This window comes from Canis lupus, chromosome 9 (assembly GCF_048164855.1).
Source record: "Canis lupus baileyi chromosome 9, mCanLup2.hap1, whole genome shotgun sequence".
Taxonomy (NCBI): Eukaryota; Metazoa; Chordata; class Mammalia; order Carnivora; family Canidae; genus Canis; species Canis lupus.
In genome coordinates, this window is record NC_132846.1 from 42,575,625 (window position 1) to 42,594,575 (window position 18,951).

At 34.6% G+C, this 18,951-nt stretch overlaps 1 protein-coding gene and 1 long non-coding RNA gene across 24 annotated transcripts in view; one reads left to right on the top strand and one right to left on the bottom strand.

Moving 5' to 3' along the window:
• Positions 1 to 18,951, top strand: part of GPHN (gephyrin) — a 625,629-nt gene that overhangs the window by 530,494 nt on the left and 76,184 nt on the right. For 9 of the 16 annotated variants that reach the window (XM_072838965.1, XM_072838969.1, XM_072838972.1 and 6 more), the window contains 5 exons: positions 150 to 242; positions 10,302 to 10,357; positions 15,440 to 15,574; positions 17,150 to 17,208; positions 18,305 to 18,458. In XM_072838965.1, the coding sequence (XP_072695066.1) occupies positions 150 to 242; positions 10,302 to 10,357; positions 15,440 to 15,574; positions 17,150 to 17,208; positions 18,305 to 18,458 (497 nt within the window). The remainder of the gene's footprint in view (positions 1 to 149; positions 243 to 10,301; positions 10,358 to 15,439; positions 15,575 to 17,149; positions 17,209 to 18,304; positions 18,459 to 18,951) is intronic. The other 7 variants (XM_072838966.1, XM_072838970.1, XM_072838974.1 and 4 more) reach the window with 1 other exon arrangement.
• LOC140640129 (uncharacterized) overlaps positions 1 to 18,951 on the bottom strand; it is a 142,984-nt gene that overhangs the window by 39,932 nt on the left and 84,101 nt on the right. The gene's annotated exons all lie outside the window — the stretch shown is intronic.

Genomic DNA, 18,951 nt, shown 5'->3' on the forward strand with positions numbered 1-18,951 from the left:
TTCTGTCTCCAACTCCTTGAGATAGAAATCAGGGGGTCTGACTGAGCCCATATATAGGCCTCGCCAGACAGACATACTTACCCACCTTGTTTATGACTGCCTGCCATTGCTCTCCACATTGATATTATTCTTATTTTCTCTTTTTTCAGATGGAATGGGGCGAGTCCTTGCTCAAGATGTATATGCAAAAGACAACCTACCCCCCTTTCCAGCATCTGTAAAAGATGGCTATGCTGTCCGAGGTAAATGTTTTTGATTTTTGAGTATCATCATACTCACACTGTATTTTTTTTCTTCCGATTTTTGGCTCAGCCTAGGCACCTAATGAGTTTTATATTTGTTTCCTACTTGGTTATTAAAATAATTTTATTCACAGATAACAATCTGGATTAAAAGTTTCCAGTGAAAGTACTATTGTTACTTTAAAATGCTTGTTGACAAATAAATATGAAGAAACTGATAGAAATATTGTACCATAATTCATTCTTTTGACCTTTACATATATGTCAGGTAGCACAGTCTTGGTCTGGAAGTTTTCTCTGTGTTTTCCAGTTGAAAACATCTATGTGGTCCAAGAAAGAAGAGCAGATTCCCAGAACAAAGGATCATGTAGGGTGGGCTTTTCTTCTGCTTTAAACTCAAACATCAATAAAAGCATAAAAAGCAAGTATAAGGGAAACCTCTAATTCCCTTTAAGAGCTAGATTTCAAAAGCTTTGAAACCTTAGGTGGTACACGCAACTCATACCTTTGGAGTTGCCTCAGAATGCATAAAGGTTGAAAGCAAATACTGAACAGCAATTGCCTGCTTAAAGTCTAATCTCAGAACCCAAACTGAAAATGCAATGGAATTACTTAGAAACTATTATTGGTTATTAGCTCAAGGCTAATATCACTGAAGAAATGTCTAAAAACATTTCCCAGCTTATCAGAGCTGATAAGAAGGCCAGTTCCTTTTTAATGGTTCTTTATGGAATCTCTTACTTGTTGTTCTTTTTACTCTATCTAGTCATTAAATTATTTCATTTTTATAATTAAATATACTCACTAATCTCCTCCATGTTCCATCACTTTCTCTTAGCAATGTCTTTTTGTGTTGGAGGCAATATAGCAAATGGTTGTGGTTATGGGCTTTGAAAAGCAAAGTAGGAGTGATCTGGGTCCCAGTACTTGTTCCATCTATGTAACTTTGAGCAAATTACTCAAAGTTTTTGAGCTTCAGTTGTCTCATCTGTAAAATGATGATAACTATAGTCATACTTACCCCAACAAGTTGTGTGGATTAAATGAGACCATAGAAAGCCTTAGTAAAATATCTGGCACCAAAAACAAGCACTCAATAATTATTTTATAAAATGCTTGATAATGGTAACTATTGTTATCACTATCATTTTTATAAAAAACATTTTCTTAGACCATCTCTGAAAAAAAGGTTAACATTTATCTGAATTGTTACTCTCCTATTCTACATAAATATAGTGGTGGAGAGGTTAATTCCTACTAGTATATTCTTTCTCAGGGATACTATCTTGGATGCACGTCATTCAGCTTGATCTCACTAAATTTAGAGTATTCCTGAAAACATGAATAACAAATCCCTCGTGGCTTTTAGGATTTTTTTCTTCCAAATTTGTTCCTTCTACAGTGCTCATTATAATGAATATTGTCCAGAAAGAAAATTATTTCAGTCTTCTAATAACCTCATTGGCTCTTCTTGTTTCTTGTTCTCCAATTGAAATGTTAGTTCTGTTTTGAACTTATAATTGGTAGCCATATAAGATTACTGTAAAATGTAAAAGAATTCTTACTTCCAGAGTAGAATAAACAATGTTAGCAAATGAAATACGAAAGGGATAAGAAAGTCTATTTTTTTACATTCTTGTTAATACAAAGAATAATATTCTCAAACAGAATGTTGTTCTGTGTTGTGTTGTTGCATGAGATAGCAGCAGCTCAATAAAAAGAAACTATTGCTCTTAGTTTTTCTAGTTGCCAAAAGAGTAATTAGCCTACATGAGCCTTAAAAGAGCCTTTTCTGGTAATGTAGAATCTACCAAAGAAATTTTATATAAAATTACCATCTGGAATCTTATTTATTCTTTTGTTTTGAAATGGTGGTATTTTTAGTTATTTCACACACACAAATAAAAAACATCTAACATCTCACAATATGAGACATTCAACAGACTATTATGTAGCTCTTTCATATTATTTTTTTCCTGTGAAGTGTTGCTAGTGTTGCTATCTCTTAAGATACAGAATATATAACAGAGACATAATGCATAACAGATAACCATTTTGATATGGTTATATCTCAAAAGTGGGAATGTTTGCTATGCCTTTGTATATATACCAACATCATAATTAAGGTAGCAAAAGCCATCTGTGAGCAGAGGCATGATCCTAGTCTCGTCAGTGTTAGAACACCGCCCACAGGCAGTGTTTGGTAAAGAATATCCTTGTGCTGTTGTGGCTCTCTACCACTCTACTTTGTGTACCTTCTTCTCTCCACCCCGTCTTCCTTTACTCCCATTCCTTTCCCCCACTCCCGTTATTGTCCCTTTTTTCTTCTCCTCTGCCTTTGCCGTAGGCCTTCCAGTAATAACCAGTGGCACCTGTGAACATTGCTAACCCTGTAGGTGTAAAGAGGTTGCTAACTTGCTCTGGGATCACTAAGCATTAGCCAGTATCCTTCAGAAACATGTGGCATAAAACTCCAAACCAGTTGGAGGATCACTTGCTTTAAGGTATGTGGGTTGAAAAAAATCAAGACAGTAAAAAGTAACTAAGCAAATAAGAAATAGGAACAGCTTAAAAAAAAAAAAGAAGGCAAGAAAGAATAGAGTTTAAAGAAGGCAGGAATCAAGCAATGATGATATAATAGGAAGACCTATAACCTAATAAACCTAAAGCTGCATTCAGGATGGAGTGTGTGGCTTTTTTGTTTGTTTTGTTTTGTAAAAGAGGAAGGTAGAGATTTATTTTTGGTACTGGCAGCTGGGCAAAGTGACAGGCTAAAGTCTTAAAAATCAACCTCTCCCAGAATGAATTTGAAAGGTAAAAGAAAATGAAAGTAGCATGTTACCAATTAAGATCAATACTATATTTTTATTAATATTTTTGAAGAGTTATTTTTATTAATATTTTTGAAGAGTTATTTCTCCCTTCACACTGATTAAGAAATGCACTGATGCATTTCCACCTTGCTGTAGAGCTTTTGTCTCACAGTTTCTTTGGAGTTTCTTTGGAGATGTTAATAAAGGCAAAAGTACTTCACATCCCAAGTTCAGCTTTCTTGAAACTTTTCAATTCAAAAGGCTTATCCTTTCAGAATTTATTTTACAGGGATGATTTAGAAAGAGGGAAACATCTGAAAATACCACTAATTATTTTGAGAACCATATATAACAAGCAATTCTAGAAGGATGTAAGACAAATCCTTGCCACTTGGGTAAATTTTAAATTTTTCTTTTTTACATTCTGATTGAAATACATACTTATGAAAATACAGAAAATTAAAAAGAACATTTTAAAATTACCCATTATTTCACTCCCAACCACTATTAACATTTTGTTGTACTTCCCTTCCAGTGGGTTAAAGTACATACTAAAATTCAGTATAATCTCTGATTTAGAGCTTTTGTTCTTTCACAAAAGCCATGTTCTAGGGTTTCTATTTCTTCCATCTAAATCCCTGGTAACGGCTAGTTTTCCATTTGATAAACTATTGCCTTCCACTATAGGTCACTCTGGATGAAGAAGAGGGCCTTATGATTTGGGAATATTACTCAAGTGAACAGAGAGATATTTGGATTAATTAATCTTGATCAATTCCAGAAAGCTTAAAATACTGTATTTAAGGAAATAGTACCTCTTTTCCCAATACTAACAATAAATGGGCATTTTTTTTACTGGAAGATGATGGTAAAGAATATAAAATACTCATCTGTCCTACTCTTAATTTCCTGCTTTCCATAAGAAAAAGCCACAGATTTAAAATTCCAAACAACTCTCCTGATTTTATCCTCAATATAATTGCAGCAAGTATTAATCTTGTTGCACTAGTCTTATCACCTTCTCTTGCCCCCATCCAACACTTTCTATAATCTTAATTTTAGTATACACACAAATACTATTATTCTGTTGCCTATCATCCATCCTTAGACAGTTTCGTTCCATAATCAATTCTTAATTCCTCTTCCTGTTTCTTCTGTCAAAAATACTTCTTAGGGCCTCTGAAAGTTATGCTATCTCTATAGCCTCAGTTTATTCAGTCTTACCATGGAAATGTTGAAAGTCTTTATTATTGAAAATAAATGAAGCTATAAAGTGTTTGTTTCAGGAGGCTTACAGAGAGTTTCCCATATGACTAGAAAATGAAGGATAATTCTATGGCAAAGGGCTCAGGAAAGATCATTTTCTACACACTGCCACAATGAATAGTTATCTAATGGTATCCATTTAAAAATGATATAATCTTTAACTAAACAGGTGAAGATGACTAAAGTGTTTTCTGGACATTAAAAAAAAAAAAGAAGGTAGAAGTGGGAGCACCTTCAGGGTCTAGCATTAAGCATTATGAATAAGTTAAATAATGCATTTGCTGCATTATATAATTTGGTTCATTTTAGCTTTATCACTTCCTTCAAATTAAATTCTACAGTTACAAAAAAGAAAAACAACACTTATTAAGAGAAATTTCTAAATATGGAGAGTGGGGGTTCTAAGCCTCTACAGTAATCCTTGAATCCATCCATCTTTTCCAATTGCATACTGTGGCTTACTTAGTTTATTTCTTTTCCAAGCATTAGATTCATATTCCAACGTACCTCTGCTTCTGCTTCTTCTCAATAGTGAGCCTTGGTGATAACATAAAATCAGGATTTCTGTTGTAGTTCACTAATTTTTTTTACTCCTTACTCTTTCTTTAAGCTCGAATTTGTCTATATTCAATTCAATCTTAGAGCACTCTACTCCTCAAAAAGGGTAATTCATGAACCAACACCATTAGCATCAGCTTGTTGGAAATAAATATAGAACCTCAAGCCCTATCCCAGACCTACTGAATCAGAATCTGTATTTTAACAAGATCCCTAGGTAATTTGTACACACATTAAGGGTTGAGAAGTACTGTTACAAAGGAAATAATAATAATAAAAAAGAAACTTCTCTCTTGCTACCAAGAACCTTCTATAATGTGGTTTGATTGAGCCTTCTTTAGCTAGCAATATAGAGACATGTTTCCCAGATAGAAATTTTCAGGGCAAGGTGAAGAACATTAATGTAAGTGAACACATATTCTCTCTCCAGTCAGTGCACCTTCTCTGCTCCTTAGAATCATTTAAGGACTCTTACAGATATTGGCCTTCTTGACACTCCATAGCAGACTTGCCTCCAAATGATCTCCAGCCACTCATTATTCAGAGACATTTATTTGGAACATTTGTGCAGAATATTAATATAAGGCATTTTGAGTGTAGGTGTATTTGCATGTGTGGGGAAACAGGAGACCAGAAGGTTGAAGAGCAGAGGGTTTCAAAAAAAGAAATAAAGGAAAGTGTTCTCTATCTTTAAGGAGTTCATAATCTAGCTGTAGAAATTAAGCATACACATTTTTGAAATTATTCAAGAAAATTTAGAAAGCACAGTACTAATATGTACAAATCAGTCTACAAACTTCCCACCTAAGTATGGAAGTGCCAAATTCATTTCTTTATTCTTTTAACAAATATTTATTGAAAATCAGTGATGAGCTAGGAACTATGCTAGACAGAATGGCAACATAATCTAAGTTATTATATAAAATTAACCAAAGCAGTCTTTCTAAACATTCTAAAGATGGTCAATGTTGACTCATATTTGAAAACTATTTGCATGGACCAGCAAGAAATGGATGGAAGCCATTAGAAATACAGCATTTTGTGTTTAAAAACATTATTTATTTTTCATTTATGCATACATCCTTCTAAGTAGATTCTTAGGAGCCATGCTCATTCATTTATTGAACATTTTTAATACTTCACATATTGAAATTTAATTGACTACCTATTATGCAGCAAATGCTACAGATTCCTGTGAGACAAATAAGCAAATAATTGCAAATAATTAGGAAGCCATAATTAGAATTATTTTGGGAATACACTGGGGAAACAAAAGAGAAAGTAGCTGACTCTTGGGGGAAGAGGAGTCAGATATGACTTCATAAAAAAGATGACACTTGAGCTGAGTCTTAAAAGCTAAGAAGTCTTTAATCAGAAGGCACAGATAAGAAAAGGATACTCCAAGCACTAGAAGTAGTGTATATTATGGAGCTGGAATATTAGTCATCTTGGTACTCTCAAGGAGCTACAGTTCTAGAAATTGAGAGTGGCTAGGGCATAAGATACAAGGAGGATATGAACCAGAGGCCTTTGCACATAGGTGAAGATCTTTAGATGGAGCATTTCCACTTCATAGTTCTCCTTCTCCCCCTGTCCCTCCCTCTCGCATCTCTCTCGCACTCACATACCCCTTCTGCCTACTTACCTTTTATTCATCCTTCATATTCAAACCAGAAATATTTTTATCCCGGTGGATTTCCCTGACCCTCCAGTATAGTTCAGGCACTTTCATTATATGCTTTCATAAAACTATATTCCTTTCTTTTAGAATGGTTTCCTTAATCTGCATTTATGTATTTATTAATGTGATTATTTGATTAATATCTCCTCCACTACATCAATGGCTTTAACTGCACCCATAAGAAGAGACATATTAAATACATTATACACACATATAAGTAACATATACAATATATAAATGTACATTTGCACACATATAGAAACAAAAATAATGAAACAATATTCATCCTTACCATGTATGCTGAAATGTATTTCTATTCGTTCTCATTTTAAAATTTGTTTACCGGCATCCCGAGTGGCTCAGCAGTTTAGTGCCGCCTTCAGCCCAGGGCGTGATCCTGGAGACCTGGAATCGAGTCCCACATCGGGCTCTCTGCATGGAGCCTGCTTCTCACTCTGCCTGTGTCTCTACCTCGCTCTCTCTCTGTGTCTCTCATGAATAAATAAATAAAACCTTTTTAAAAAATTGTTTACAAGTTTACTTTATAGCCCACCACCATATTTGGTCCAGTGTTTGAAAAACATTGCAGCAAATTGGCACTGCATTAGAATAGAAACCATGTCTGGTTTTACTCCACTCTGTCCCAGCACCTAATATGACACTTAGGACATAGACTGGATAGAAATTTAGTGAGTGAATGAAAGGAACAAAAAGCTTTAAAAGATGCTGGTTTTAAAGAATTATTATCCCGAATTTTATCAACAAGAAAACAGAAGTTCAGAGAAAGGCTTAATAATTTGCTGAGACAAGAGAAACAAAAGCAAAAATGAACTATTGGGACTTCATCAGGGTAAAAAGCTTACACAGCAAAGGAAACAAAACTAAAAGGCAGCCTGCAGAATGGGAGATATTTGCAAATACCTCATCAGATAAAGGGTTAGTATCCAAAGTCTATAAGGAACTCTTCAAACTCAACACCCAAAACCGAATAATCCAGTGAAGAAATGGGCAGAAGACGTGAACAGACATTTCTCCAAAGAAGACACACAAATGGCCAATAAACATATGAAAAAATGCTCCATATCACCTGGCATCAGAGAAATACAGGTTATAACCACAATGAGATACCTCCTCACACCAGTCAGAATGGCTAAAATTAACAAGTCAGGAAACAACAAATATTGGTGAGGATGGGGAGAAAAGGGAACCCTCTTACACTGTTAGTGGGAATGCAGTTGGTACAGCCCACTCTGGAAAACAGTATGGAGGTTCCTCAAAAAGTTATACACACACACACACACACTCAAATATTATTCAGCCATCAAGAAGAATGAAATCTTGTCATTTTCAACAACATGGATGGAGCTAGAGAGTATAAAGCTAAGTGAAATAAATCAGTCAGGAAAAGACAAATACCATATGTTTTCATTCATGTGTGGAATTTAAGAAACAAAATAGATGAACGTAGGGGAAAGGGAAAAATAAGATGAAAAGAGAGAGGGAGGCAAACCATAAGAGACTCTTAACTATAGGAAACAAACTGAGGGATGCTGGAAGGGAGGTAGGTAGGGGTATGGAGTAATTGGTGATGAGCATTAAGGAGAGCATGTGATGTGATGAGCACTGGATGTTACATGCAATTGATGAATTACTGAACTCTATATCTTAAACTAATGATGTATGACTAATTTAATTTTAAATTTTTTAAAAATGAAAAAAATTTGCTGTAAGTCCTGAGGCTATTAATAGGCAGAACCAGGGTTCAGATTCAGCTTTGTTTTACTTTAAAATCCTGCTAATTTCCTCTTATGCAAGAGGTAAAAGAGAAATGTCTAGGTTACTTATAAGAGATGGCAAGTTGGTAATGCCTCTAGTAGAAAAAATCATTTAACATAACTTTATTCATACTTAAGACATAGTGTGGAATTCTGAAAGATAATTGACTTTTTAACTTTATACAGTTAGAAAATCAAAATTCACTTTAAGATACTCTAAAAATAAATGAGAGGATAGATGAAATAAGATTGGTAAAGTTGATAATTGTGGAAGCAATGATTCTATGTTTTATGTCTATTTTAAATTGTTCACTTTAAAAGAAAATTTTTTAAACACAAAATGGGGGGCACCTGGTGGCTCAGTTCATTAAGTGTCTGCTTTCAGCTCAAGTCACACCCTGAGCCGAAGGCAGGTGTCCAACCGCTGAGCCACCCAGGCGTCCCTCATATGTCTTTTTTAAAAGAGAGAAATACTTTTTTATTATTTATCAGCATGATTGCAAATATAATTTAAATATTCATATAGAAAATGTTAATTTTTCAGTGTATGAATCCACAAATCCTTGCTGTATGCAGATGACATGGAAGTAATGGTCATGATCATAAAACACATTAGATAGGCACTGCCTTGCCAATAGCATAGATCTAAATCCATATCATAGTTGAAAAAAGCTTTTGAATACATTTCTCTCCAGGAATATTTTTTCATCCAATAATATAATTTTACTATACTATATATAGAAAAAAAAATGGATGTTTTTCCATCTCAATTCTGAAAGTGTTTCTTTTGATTTAAAAATAAATCGTGGCGGGCAGCCCAGGTGGCTCAGCAGTTTAGCGCCACCTTCAGCCCAGGGCCTGATCCTGGAGACCTGGGATCGAGTCCCACATCAGGCTCCCTACATGGAGCCTGCTTCTCCCTCTGCCTGTGTCTCTGCCTCTCTCTCTCTCTCTCTCTCTCTCTTCCTGTGTCTCTCATGAATAAATAAAATCTCTAAAAATAAAAATAAATAGTGGAAATTGTAATGCAGAACTGCGTTATTATGATTTAGAAATAGCATTTTGACCCTTTTTTTTTAAATACTGTATTGGGAATTAAGGGACTGTATTTTAGTCCTAGCTCTGCCACTAACAAGAACTTGTCAACCTAAGTTCCTTCATTCTGTAACTCATTTTCTTCAAATGTGAAATGAAAAAAAGAAGATATGTTTTTTTTCTACTCAACTGGGTTATTCTGAAAATCAGACTGGGTGATAAATAAGAATAGTATGAATAGTTTGAAATTTATAGAAAAATGGAAAAATATGAATATCAACAGTACTTTATCTGTATAGATAAGATATATCCACAATAGTGTATACATGCATCACCCATACATACCCATAGAAAAGGTGGTATATTTATTTAGGAGGAGGCTAGAAGAAATAATTTTATTTAAAAAGTACAAGTATATGTGGTTCCCAGGTGGATCAGTCAGTTGAGCTTCCAACTCTTGGTTTCAGTTCAGGTTATGATCTTATGAATTGTAATCTCATGGATTGTGGGATCAGCCCACATTGGCCTCCCTGCTCAGCAGCAAGTCTGCTTGAAAATTTTCTCCCTCTGCCTCTCCCCTGACTCACACATGCTTTCTCTCTTTCACTCTCTCTCTCTCTAAAATAAATAAATCTTTAAAAAAATTAAAATTACAAGTATGGAAATTATAGAGCAACAGGAAGACAATCTCCTGCGACACCAAGAAAGGGCACGATTAGGACCACTTTTACTGGTACATGTGAATGATGGGTACAAAGATCAAACTAGTAGTAACAATACCATTGTCTGGTCTAGAAGATTAGAAAAATATTGCACTTTCCTGAAGCCTTATCTGATGATTTGAGTCAAATTTTAGAATTCCAACACTAGATCCTTATTCCTTGCTATAGGTCCATTTTGATGTTTGTTCTTGATTCTGTTCACCTCACAGCTGCCGATGGCCCAGGAGATCGTTTCATCATTGGGGAATCCCAAGCTGGTGAACAGGTGAGATTCATAGGCCTGAAAGGCCCTGAAGATTTCAGCGTCATGGACTTCTAGCATCGAATTCTAAGCTTCTACCATCATTGCAATGAAAATCTTAGAGATGGATTAGACAGGTTATCAAAGAGATTAAAGGATGGTTCTTATGAGAAAGAACCAACAGAATTATTTTTTAACTGAAAGAAATCTGTGTTTATTAATATATAACATTGTATTTTTGGTATAGCTCACAGACATGCCCCACAAGAATTTTCCAGTCCTGTGATTAGATGATTCTTTCTTCCTGTATAAACATTAATATTCTCAGTAGAACTATAGTTTCTAGGTGATCTCAGACTTTTCTCCAACTTGTGTTACAAACAGGGAAAATTAGAAGAAGCAAATTTTTTAACCTCTCTAGCTAATCACTTAGATAAGGTTTTCTCACTGGGAAGCTAGCCAGTGAACAGGTGTACATATATTTCTATTAAGAAATGAAGCATTAATGGGCCATAATGGAAGTACAGTAGAAGTCCTCTTATTTAATGCTTTTGACACTAGTAATTGGCCATTTAATTGGAAACAAGTGGAAAATTATTATACAAGAGTCTAACAGCCTCAAACTTAAGCAGTGTTGAAGCATCATTATGTTTAAGAGGAAATATAAAACATGCGTTAATCCAGTGAATTTTGAAGCTTGGTTAAAAGAGCGCCTACCTTATTAAATAGAACTAGAAGAAGACCAAGATACTTTTTTCTTTTGCTACCACCAAGCATTCATAAGCATTATATAAAAATAAAGGAGGATATGAATGAATGAATGAATGAATGAATGAATGAGTGAATGAGTGAATGAATGTGGAGGTTTGAGCAAAAGCTATGTCCCATGCCTTTTCTTCCTTGGCTTAGTATGTACTCCCATATGTACTGAAAATATGGAGAATTTGAGGAAGTATATAGAAGAATGGTGCTTGCGGTGGTGACTCCAGCTACCTCATCCCTACATCCAAGCATTGAAGAGAACTGTGTATAGATCTCTGAAGCCAAGCCTGGCACTATAGTAATTAGATGCTGTACACAGGCTGGTTTAGTCTCCATGACTGTTTTCCTGACAAAAAGAATCAGCTAGGCCATTTTTATAAATGACTTGTATTATGATCTCATAATTTATTTGACTTCTTGATATGTATTTCAATCAGTGTTGGATGTCTGAAGCATCCATTTGTATAACAAAGCCACAGAGTACCAATTATTCTAGGTCTCTGATCTTCAATTGAGTCTTATTATCAAACATATCTACTGTGTGTGCCAGGCACTGTGTTGGGTTCTAGGAAAGATAAAACAGATTAAGATATGATTTCTACTCTTAAGGAATTTACATCTAGTGGAGGAGACAATATAAACAACTAAATATAATAAGTGTTAAACTAATGCTATCCGTCATGTACTGTGGAGCACAATAGGGAGGTTGAGCATTTCATCCTAGAAGGATTAAGAAAATAACATTGGAACTGGACCAGGAGAGGATTTTACAAAAACAGAAATGAGAAAAGGACATTTCAGGCCAAGAGAACAGTATAAATCAAGACACAGAGGTGTTTTTAAAAATTGCATGGAATGTTTAGGGAACAGCAAATAGTTTGTGGTAGTCAAAGCCTAGTACAAATAGTAGATAGGTAACAGATTAATAAGTACCTTATGGTCTTAAACTTTACTTACTAGTTAAGACTTCCAACTGTACTAGAAAACTAGGAACACAAAAAATTCATGAACCATAAAAGTTGCTAACTTCTTGTAAGTTCAATGGGGAAAAAAGATGAAAACTATTTTTAAAAATGGGGTTTCTCTTTAAGTTATCTATGATATCCTTTATGTATAACTAAGGTATTATACAGACTTTATAGCAATTTCAGAGATCTTACAAGAGCCAAAATGCTCACTTCTTGAAAGTACATACACTTGAGAATTAGGTGCCATTGTATTCACTGAGACTTTAAGTTTCTTACAAGTTGATTTCAAAATAATTTTTTGGTGTACCAAAAAACTTGACTTTAAATCACTTACTGATCCTATTGATTAGCACTGGACACTGTCAAAGAAAATAATTACATGATTATAAAGTGCTGTCATTGGGCAAATCTCAAAAAAACCCAAAACAATTTCTATTACGGAAAAAAATCAATATTTTAACCATTTTTACTTTACATTAAAACATATAAGGTATGTCAATAAAAATAAAAAATAAGGAGTTACTCTTAAAGAGTTGTTACTCTTAACAATCTAAAGGAAATACCTCATGTATTCCTAGAGTTTTTCAACGATTCCATTCAATTGAGGTTTATGTGTTTACTCTAAGTGGATATATAAATATAAATCCAATGATATCTTTTACATTGGATCTCATATAAGTGAGCTGGTAGGAAGTCTTCACCTGTCATACAGATTTACTAATCTTAGTCAAATTTTATATTTAATAATCACACATAAACACTTCTCAAGAGTTGGTTTAAGCCAAGAAGTAGAGAAGATTACAGGTACAACCACGATAAAACTTAAAGTAAATTTACAGAGTATGGTACATTAAACCTCACTAAATTGAGGCAGGGCTCCAGGCTCACACACTTCAGCCTAAGAAGCAACTGCCCTGAAATTCACTTTAAGATTCACTTCCTGCCTGAGCCAAAAGGCACTTTCAACAAAAGAAGAACCTGTTTAGGCCTAAATTAAATATGTTTGTTCCATAGGCTCTGAAGATAGTTTTAGTGTTAGTACTTCTGCTAAAAAATACATATATAAAAACTTTAATACTTTTCATCAAAAATCACTGCACTGCAAAATGGTCATGTATGGTAAGATGTCCCAGATAATGAATAATACCTAGATTGAACTTTTTTTTAATTTTAATGCTTGGGCCCTAAACTTTTCATATGAAATCCTAGGCAGCATGGTGGTAGAAAATCACATAAAAATGTAACCATTCCAAAAAGCCTGGAATGTCTTTTATTCAAATAGCAGAAGAAGGGACTATAAGATATATAGCTCAAGGCCAGACCTAATCCCAAGAATCTCTGTGGGAGATTAGCTGTGGGAGAAGAGCAGGGAGAACATTGGCGTTTCAAGCCAAGAAGTATGGAATACTCCATGCATGTAGTTGTCAGCTACTGAGATCATTAATGTTCATTCATTCATTCTAGAAATATTTACTCATCACCACCTTTGTGCTAGACACTTTCTAGGCTTTGGTATGATAGAGCAATGAATATTTCTGGTAAAGGGGTGATTAAACAGACTATATCCAAGAAATAGAGTTTTGAGGGAAACTAACAAAGGAATGTTAAGCACCCAGGTGCTAACAACAGTGACACTCCATTACCAACCACCTCTGGGTCTGACAGGGCAAAGAGAAAGAGTGGTACCTGGACCTGGGGAAGGTTCATAGCTATGGGATAGGACTACCCAATAGGAGCCGTGGCCCTCAATAGTAAAGATGATAGAGCCATCCCCAAACTGCAGCCCAGCAGTTTCCCTTCCTCCTATCCTGTAATCTCTTGACCACTTCCATTGGCTGAACCTAATCAGAAGCCAGAGTGATGGGAACCTGGTTGAAATGGTGTATAGAGGTCAGCCTTGTGGCCCACAGAACAGGATAGAAAATGAAGATGTGATCTTGAGGGGCAAACAAAAAATAAATACCTGTCTTTGTAAGGCTTATATTCTAGAATATAACAATGCATTAAACACTGTACCTAGCATAAATTGAAGGATTTGATAATTTTAGCTATTGGTCACCACCAATTGTTTGCAGCAATATTATTTTTTTTTAAGTTTTCTTTTTTTTAAAGATTTTATTTATTCATTCATGAGAGACAGAGAGACAGAGAGAGAGGCAGAGATGCAGGCAGAGGGAGAAGCAGGCTCCATGCAGAGAGCCTGATGTGGGACTCGATCCCAGGTCTCCAGGATCCAGGGCAAAGGCAGGGGCTCAACCACTGAGCCACCCAGGCGTCCCGCTGCAATATTATTGAAAGAAGATTTTTAAGGCTGTTAAGATAAATAAATTTCTTGTTTTACTTTGCACATCCAATATTTTTGGATTGGATTAAGGTATTTTTCCTTAATCATTCCCTAAATTTTTTTAATGTGGTAGAAATCTATAACATAAAATGTACCATCATAACCATTTTTAAGCGTACATTTCAGTAATGTTAAGTCTATCTGCATTGTTGTGACTTAAGATTTTAAATACTTAAAAACATATATCTTTAGAAAGATCTCTCTTTATCAGGAAATAAATATTATCTCAGAATCTTCTTTTAGAGGAAATTTGAAGCATTCCTGTTCCCAACTCTGACCTGAATCATTGGCCTCTGAGGCCAAATCAAACCTATCAAATGGATCTTACAGAAGTATGCTTTCCTCTATGCTGAGAGAAGGTTGCAAGGCGGGTCCAATCTCCTGTAACATCGATTTGAGAGCTCAGATAATGAAAATCTTGGATATAATGTTTAACCCAAATCATAAACACTGGGATCATTTTTGAATTACTTGATTTTATGTTCTAGACTTTCATTATTGAAAAATGAACTAATATGTTTTAGAAAGATTTTTCAAGGGAAATAATTAAAATGATTTTTCTGATTTGCCTTTATTAAGTCAAAAGTTTAGTTAATAAAGTACTACATTTCTTAAACATCAGAACTTAAATGACCAACGTTCTAGTTTTTCATAATTGTCTTTTATAAAATCACATCGCATGACATTTCTTCTTCCTTAAAGACACTCAAATCACTTTACATATAGGTATTGAGAAAATTCATATTTGAGTGGGATACAATAGTGACAAACGTTAAGTGACAGTTCTTCAAAAGGAAAACAGTGCACCAAGAAAGACATCTATCTAATGGTCATTACCTTAAATCAAGTTCAAGTCCCTTTGGTATAAATGCACCTGTTTGTGGATAGTTTTTATATTACATTGGACCAAAATTAGTAAGAGTATAAGATTTTCCTTTTATGGTTTGTTTCTTAAAATATTACCTCTCCTGTAGACTTTTCCTTTGCAACAGAAAAGTAAATCATTTCTTTCTTACATGTTTGTATTTTCAGCCAACTCAGACAGTAATGCCAGGACAAGTCATGCGGGTTACAACAGGTGCTCCAATCCCCTGCGGTGCTGATGCAGTAGTACAAGTAGAAGATACTGAGCTAATCAGGGAATCCGATGATGTACGTCATCACCAGGTCTTAGCACTCTGTTCCTATGGCAATGTTATAAATCATGCCCATTTTCTGCACTGTTTATAAGATTAATCCAGTTGTGGGTTTTTGTGTGTTTTTTTATAGGGTCTTTTTGGTAACTAAAGATTTTACATTGTAGAGTGTGTCTCCAGTAAATAGGAATTGCCTTATATTTGAACATCTTTTGATACAGGAAATATTTTTATGATCATTACTGTAATTATAACAGAATTTAAACTGCATTTGATCCATGAAATTTCACTCTTTCTTTCTTTCCAAGAAGGAAAGTATCTCAAGATAGAACAGCAGAGACATTAACTGTTGACATACTTTACAGCTGAGAAATTTGTTCAAGACTAGCTTCTGATAAAATGTGAAGGAGAATTTACAGAAGAATTTAACAAAGAACACTTGGGCAAGTTCTTGAATGTTACACTAAGCCAAGCATTTGAACCAAATAACCCTTCAACTCTGGTTTTCTATAATTCAGAAAAATCTTTGCCATCAAATGATAGCCTGGAAAAATTAAATTTGTGTCAGTGCCCCCTCTATAGCTTACAATTAAAGGATTCAGAATTTTCCTTGGTCTAAACAGGCCTTCATCTTACTGAAACTAGTGGCAATTATTGGAACCAGAGTATCAGCCACTAATAAAAGAATAGTTTCAACTGACATTTTAATGGTTGGCTACCATAAATTGTTTTTTGAAGTAGTTTAAGATATTTTATATCTTAAAAGCTAGAGCTAAAATAAATATTCTTCTGGGCTGGCTACATAGTAAAATTTGGACATGCTGAGAGACAGCCACTTTTCTTGATCTAGGATTTTCTTTTTAATCACTTTCCCACATTTAAGGCTTATAAAATTCAACACTTGGCATACAGATCACATTGCCTGCTGTTAAAACTGTCCAACAGATTTATTGGCTTCAGGGAAGCCAGCAGAACATTGAAATCCAGCACACAGGCATCCACAGACTCTGCCAGGTGACAAGACACAGTTCCAGTGTCAAAATATTATTCACAGCCCATAAATGTAAAATTAATGATCGCCATTAATTTACAGAAATCTACTACCAGGAAAACTGTAAGTCCTCACTGAAATTTCTGCAGGTATTTGGAAAACTTGGCATAGTACCCATATTATGTACCCAATTATGTACCCAATTATAGCATTGAGCATTATAAAATTGAGCACAATTCATGGGAACAGAAGAGACAGGTTATCTCCATCTACGTTCACTGTTATCTATTAGGGTAGCCATATAGATATATTTTTTGTTTTCCCTTGAGAATGCTACTTACAATCTAAGATCCAGTATTTGAATTGGTACATTTTTAAAAAGCATGAAAATTATGAAAAAAATGTTTTGTTTATTTATAAATAAATTTATTGGTATCAAACTTAGTTTTTCAGGAACCTGTGGTTCAAAATGTGTAGCAAATGTTTCTGTTTTTCTATATTTGTATATGTTCTGGACCTATCTGATGATAAAAGCATCTGAGTAGCTAAATTGTATTGATCAGAAATTCCCTTAGATTATTCTGTTCAAAATTACATGACTTGCTCTTATTATAGGGCACTGAGGAACTTGAAGTACGAATTCTAGTGCAAGCTCGACCAGGCCAAGATATCAGGTAATGTATAATGTATAAAATGTATGGCCGACTTTTGTTTCTACATGATCATGAACTCAGGAGAGTATGGCTATTGTAAATCCACAGCTCAGTCAATTACCCATTAGTGTTCAAGACTTTTAACAAATAGCAAAATGAATTTTCTTAATTCTACATCTCCTGTCTACTCAGCCTACTTTTTCATAAATGTAGTAAAGGCAAATGAAATAGTCCAAAGCAACTTGAGAAAGAAGTAAAGTCATAAGCCTACTTAATCCACAAATAATCCTACTACTTCTAGATAATCCAGAATTACCCAACCCTACGCCTAGATAATCCAGAATTTGGTATAACACAGATAATCCTAGAGTTGAGTTTTTCTGCAGTTAACTAATAGCCCCTCCTCTACTGACTACCAATAATAATGGAATAATCTGCTATTCTTTATATACAAAGATACTGTCTTACCATAAGTAGTACATAAACTTTAAATTATTTTTAATTATTAATTAAATAAATTAAATAATTATTTAATTATTAATTAAATAATTTTAAATTATTTTTCTTACATTGGAATATATTTACCCTGGTCCCATCAATACTGATATGCTCAAATGTCCTTATAACAAAGCTACAGTTCTCACATCCCTAAGGCAAGAAGCCACTCTGAGTGGACTTCTGTGGCCACAGACTTGGGCCAGTGTAAGTTATCTGAAGAGAAATTATCCCTGTGACTGTATGTAACCTCATCAGTGTTATTCTTCTCACCTCAAAGCTAATATGCTGTGGACCTCTTATCCCTAATGCCACTAGATATTTTCACATACATTCTTGCCTTATATCAAAGAAACTTTGCAATTGGTGTTTTTGACTGTAATGTAATACAAAGCAATTTGTAAAATAGTTTTCAAATGTGAAGTAACATACTCCTGTTTAGCAGTAATAGAAATCCTATTTTCTCTCTTCTACTGTGTGATTAGAAGCTTTTTATTTTATCATTCTGTTCCTGCCTCATCTCTTGACTTTTTTCTCCTCGAGTGTCTTCCTTCGACACTAAAGTCAGTTGAGAAAATATTATTCTTAGTCATACTCCTTATGGTTCTGCTTTGACTTTCAGACCCATCGGCCATGACATTAAAAGAGGGGAATGCGTTTTGGCCAAAGGAACCCATATGGGCCCCTCAGAGATTGGTCTTCTGGCAACTGTAGGTGTCACAGAGGTTGAAGTTAATAAGTTTCCAGTTGTTGCAGTCATGTCAACAGGGAATGAGGTAAAAAAAAGGGGGGTTGGGGATGGGTAATTGGACTTCCAGGTAAAAGTCTTTTTGACCACTGTTCTGTGTTGTAAATAGAACATTGTGGATTATAGATTTTACCACATACCTATAACAGGGAAATAATAAGTTGGCTTCAGGATAGTTCAAGTACAAAAGATAAGAAGAAGGAAAACTTGAAATTACATATTGAGAAATCTTTCCTTCCATTTATTAGAATAAAATATTATAACCAATGGCCTTTCTACACACTCAGTACATATAAACCAAGAATGATTACTGCTAGCTATTGATGTTCAACTATGCAAATTTAGTGCTCAATCTATTAGGATAATTAATTCTACCCACCTTGCTGCTGAGATGATGGGCCACCTCTGTGTGGGAAATAAATCAATGAATTGGGACACAATGGTTAGCCCTTCATCTTGCTAGAAGTTCCATATGATCCTTAATCATTAGGAAGGATTTGATAATCTTTTCTTTTTCTCCA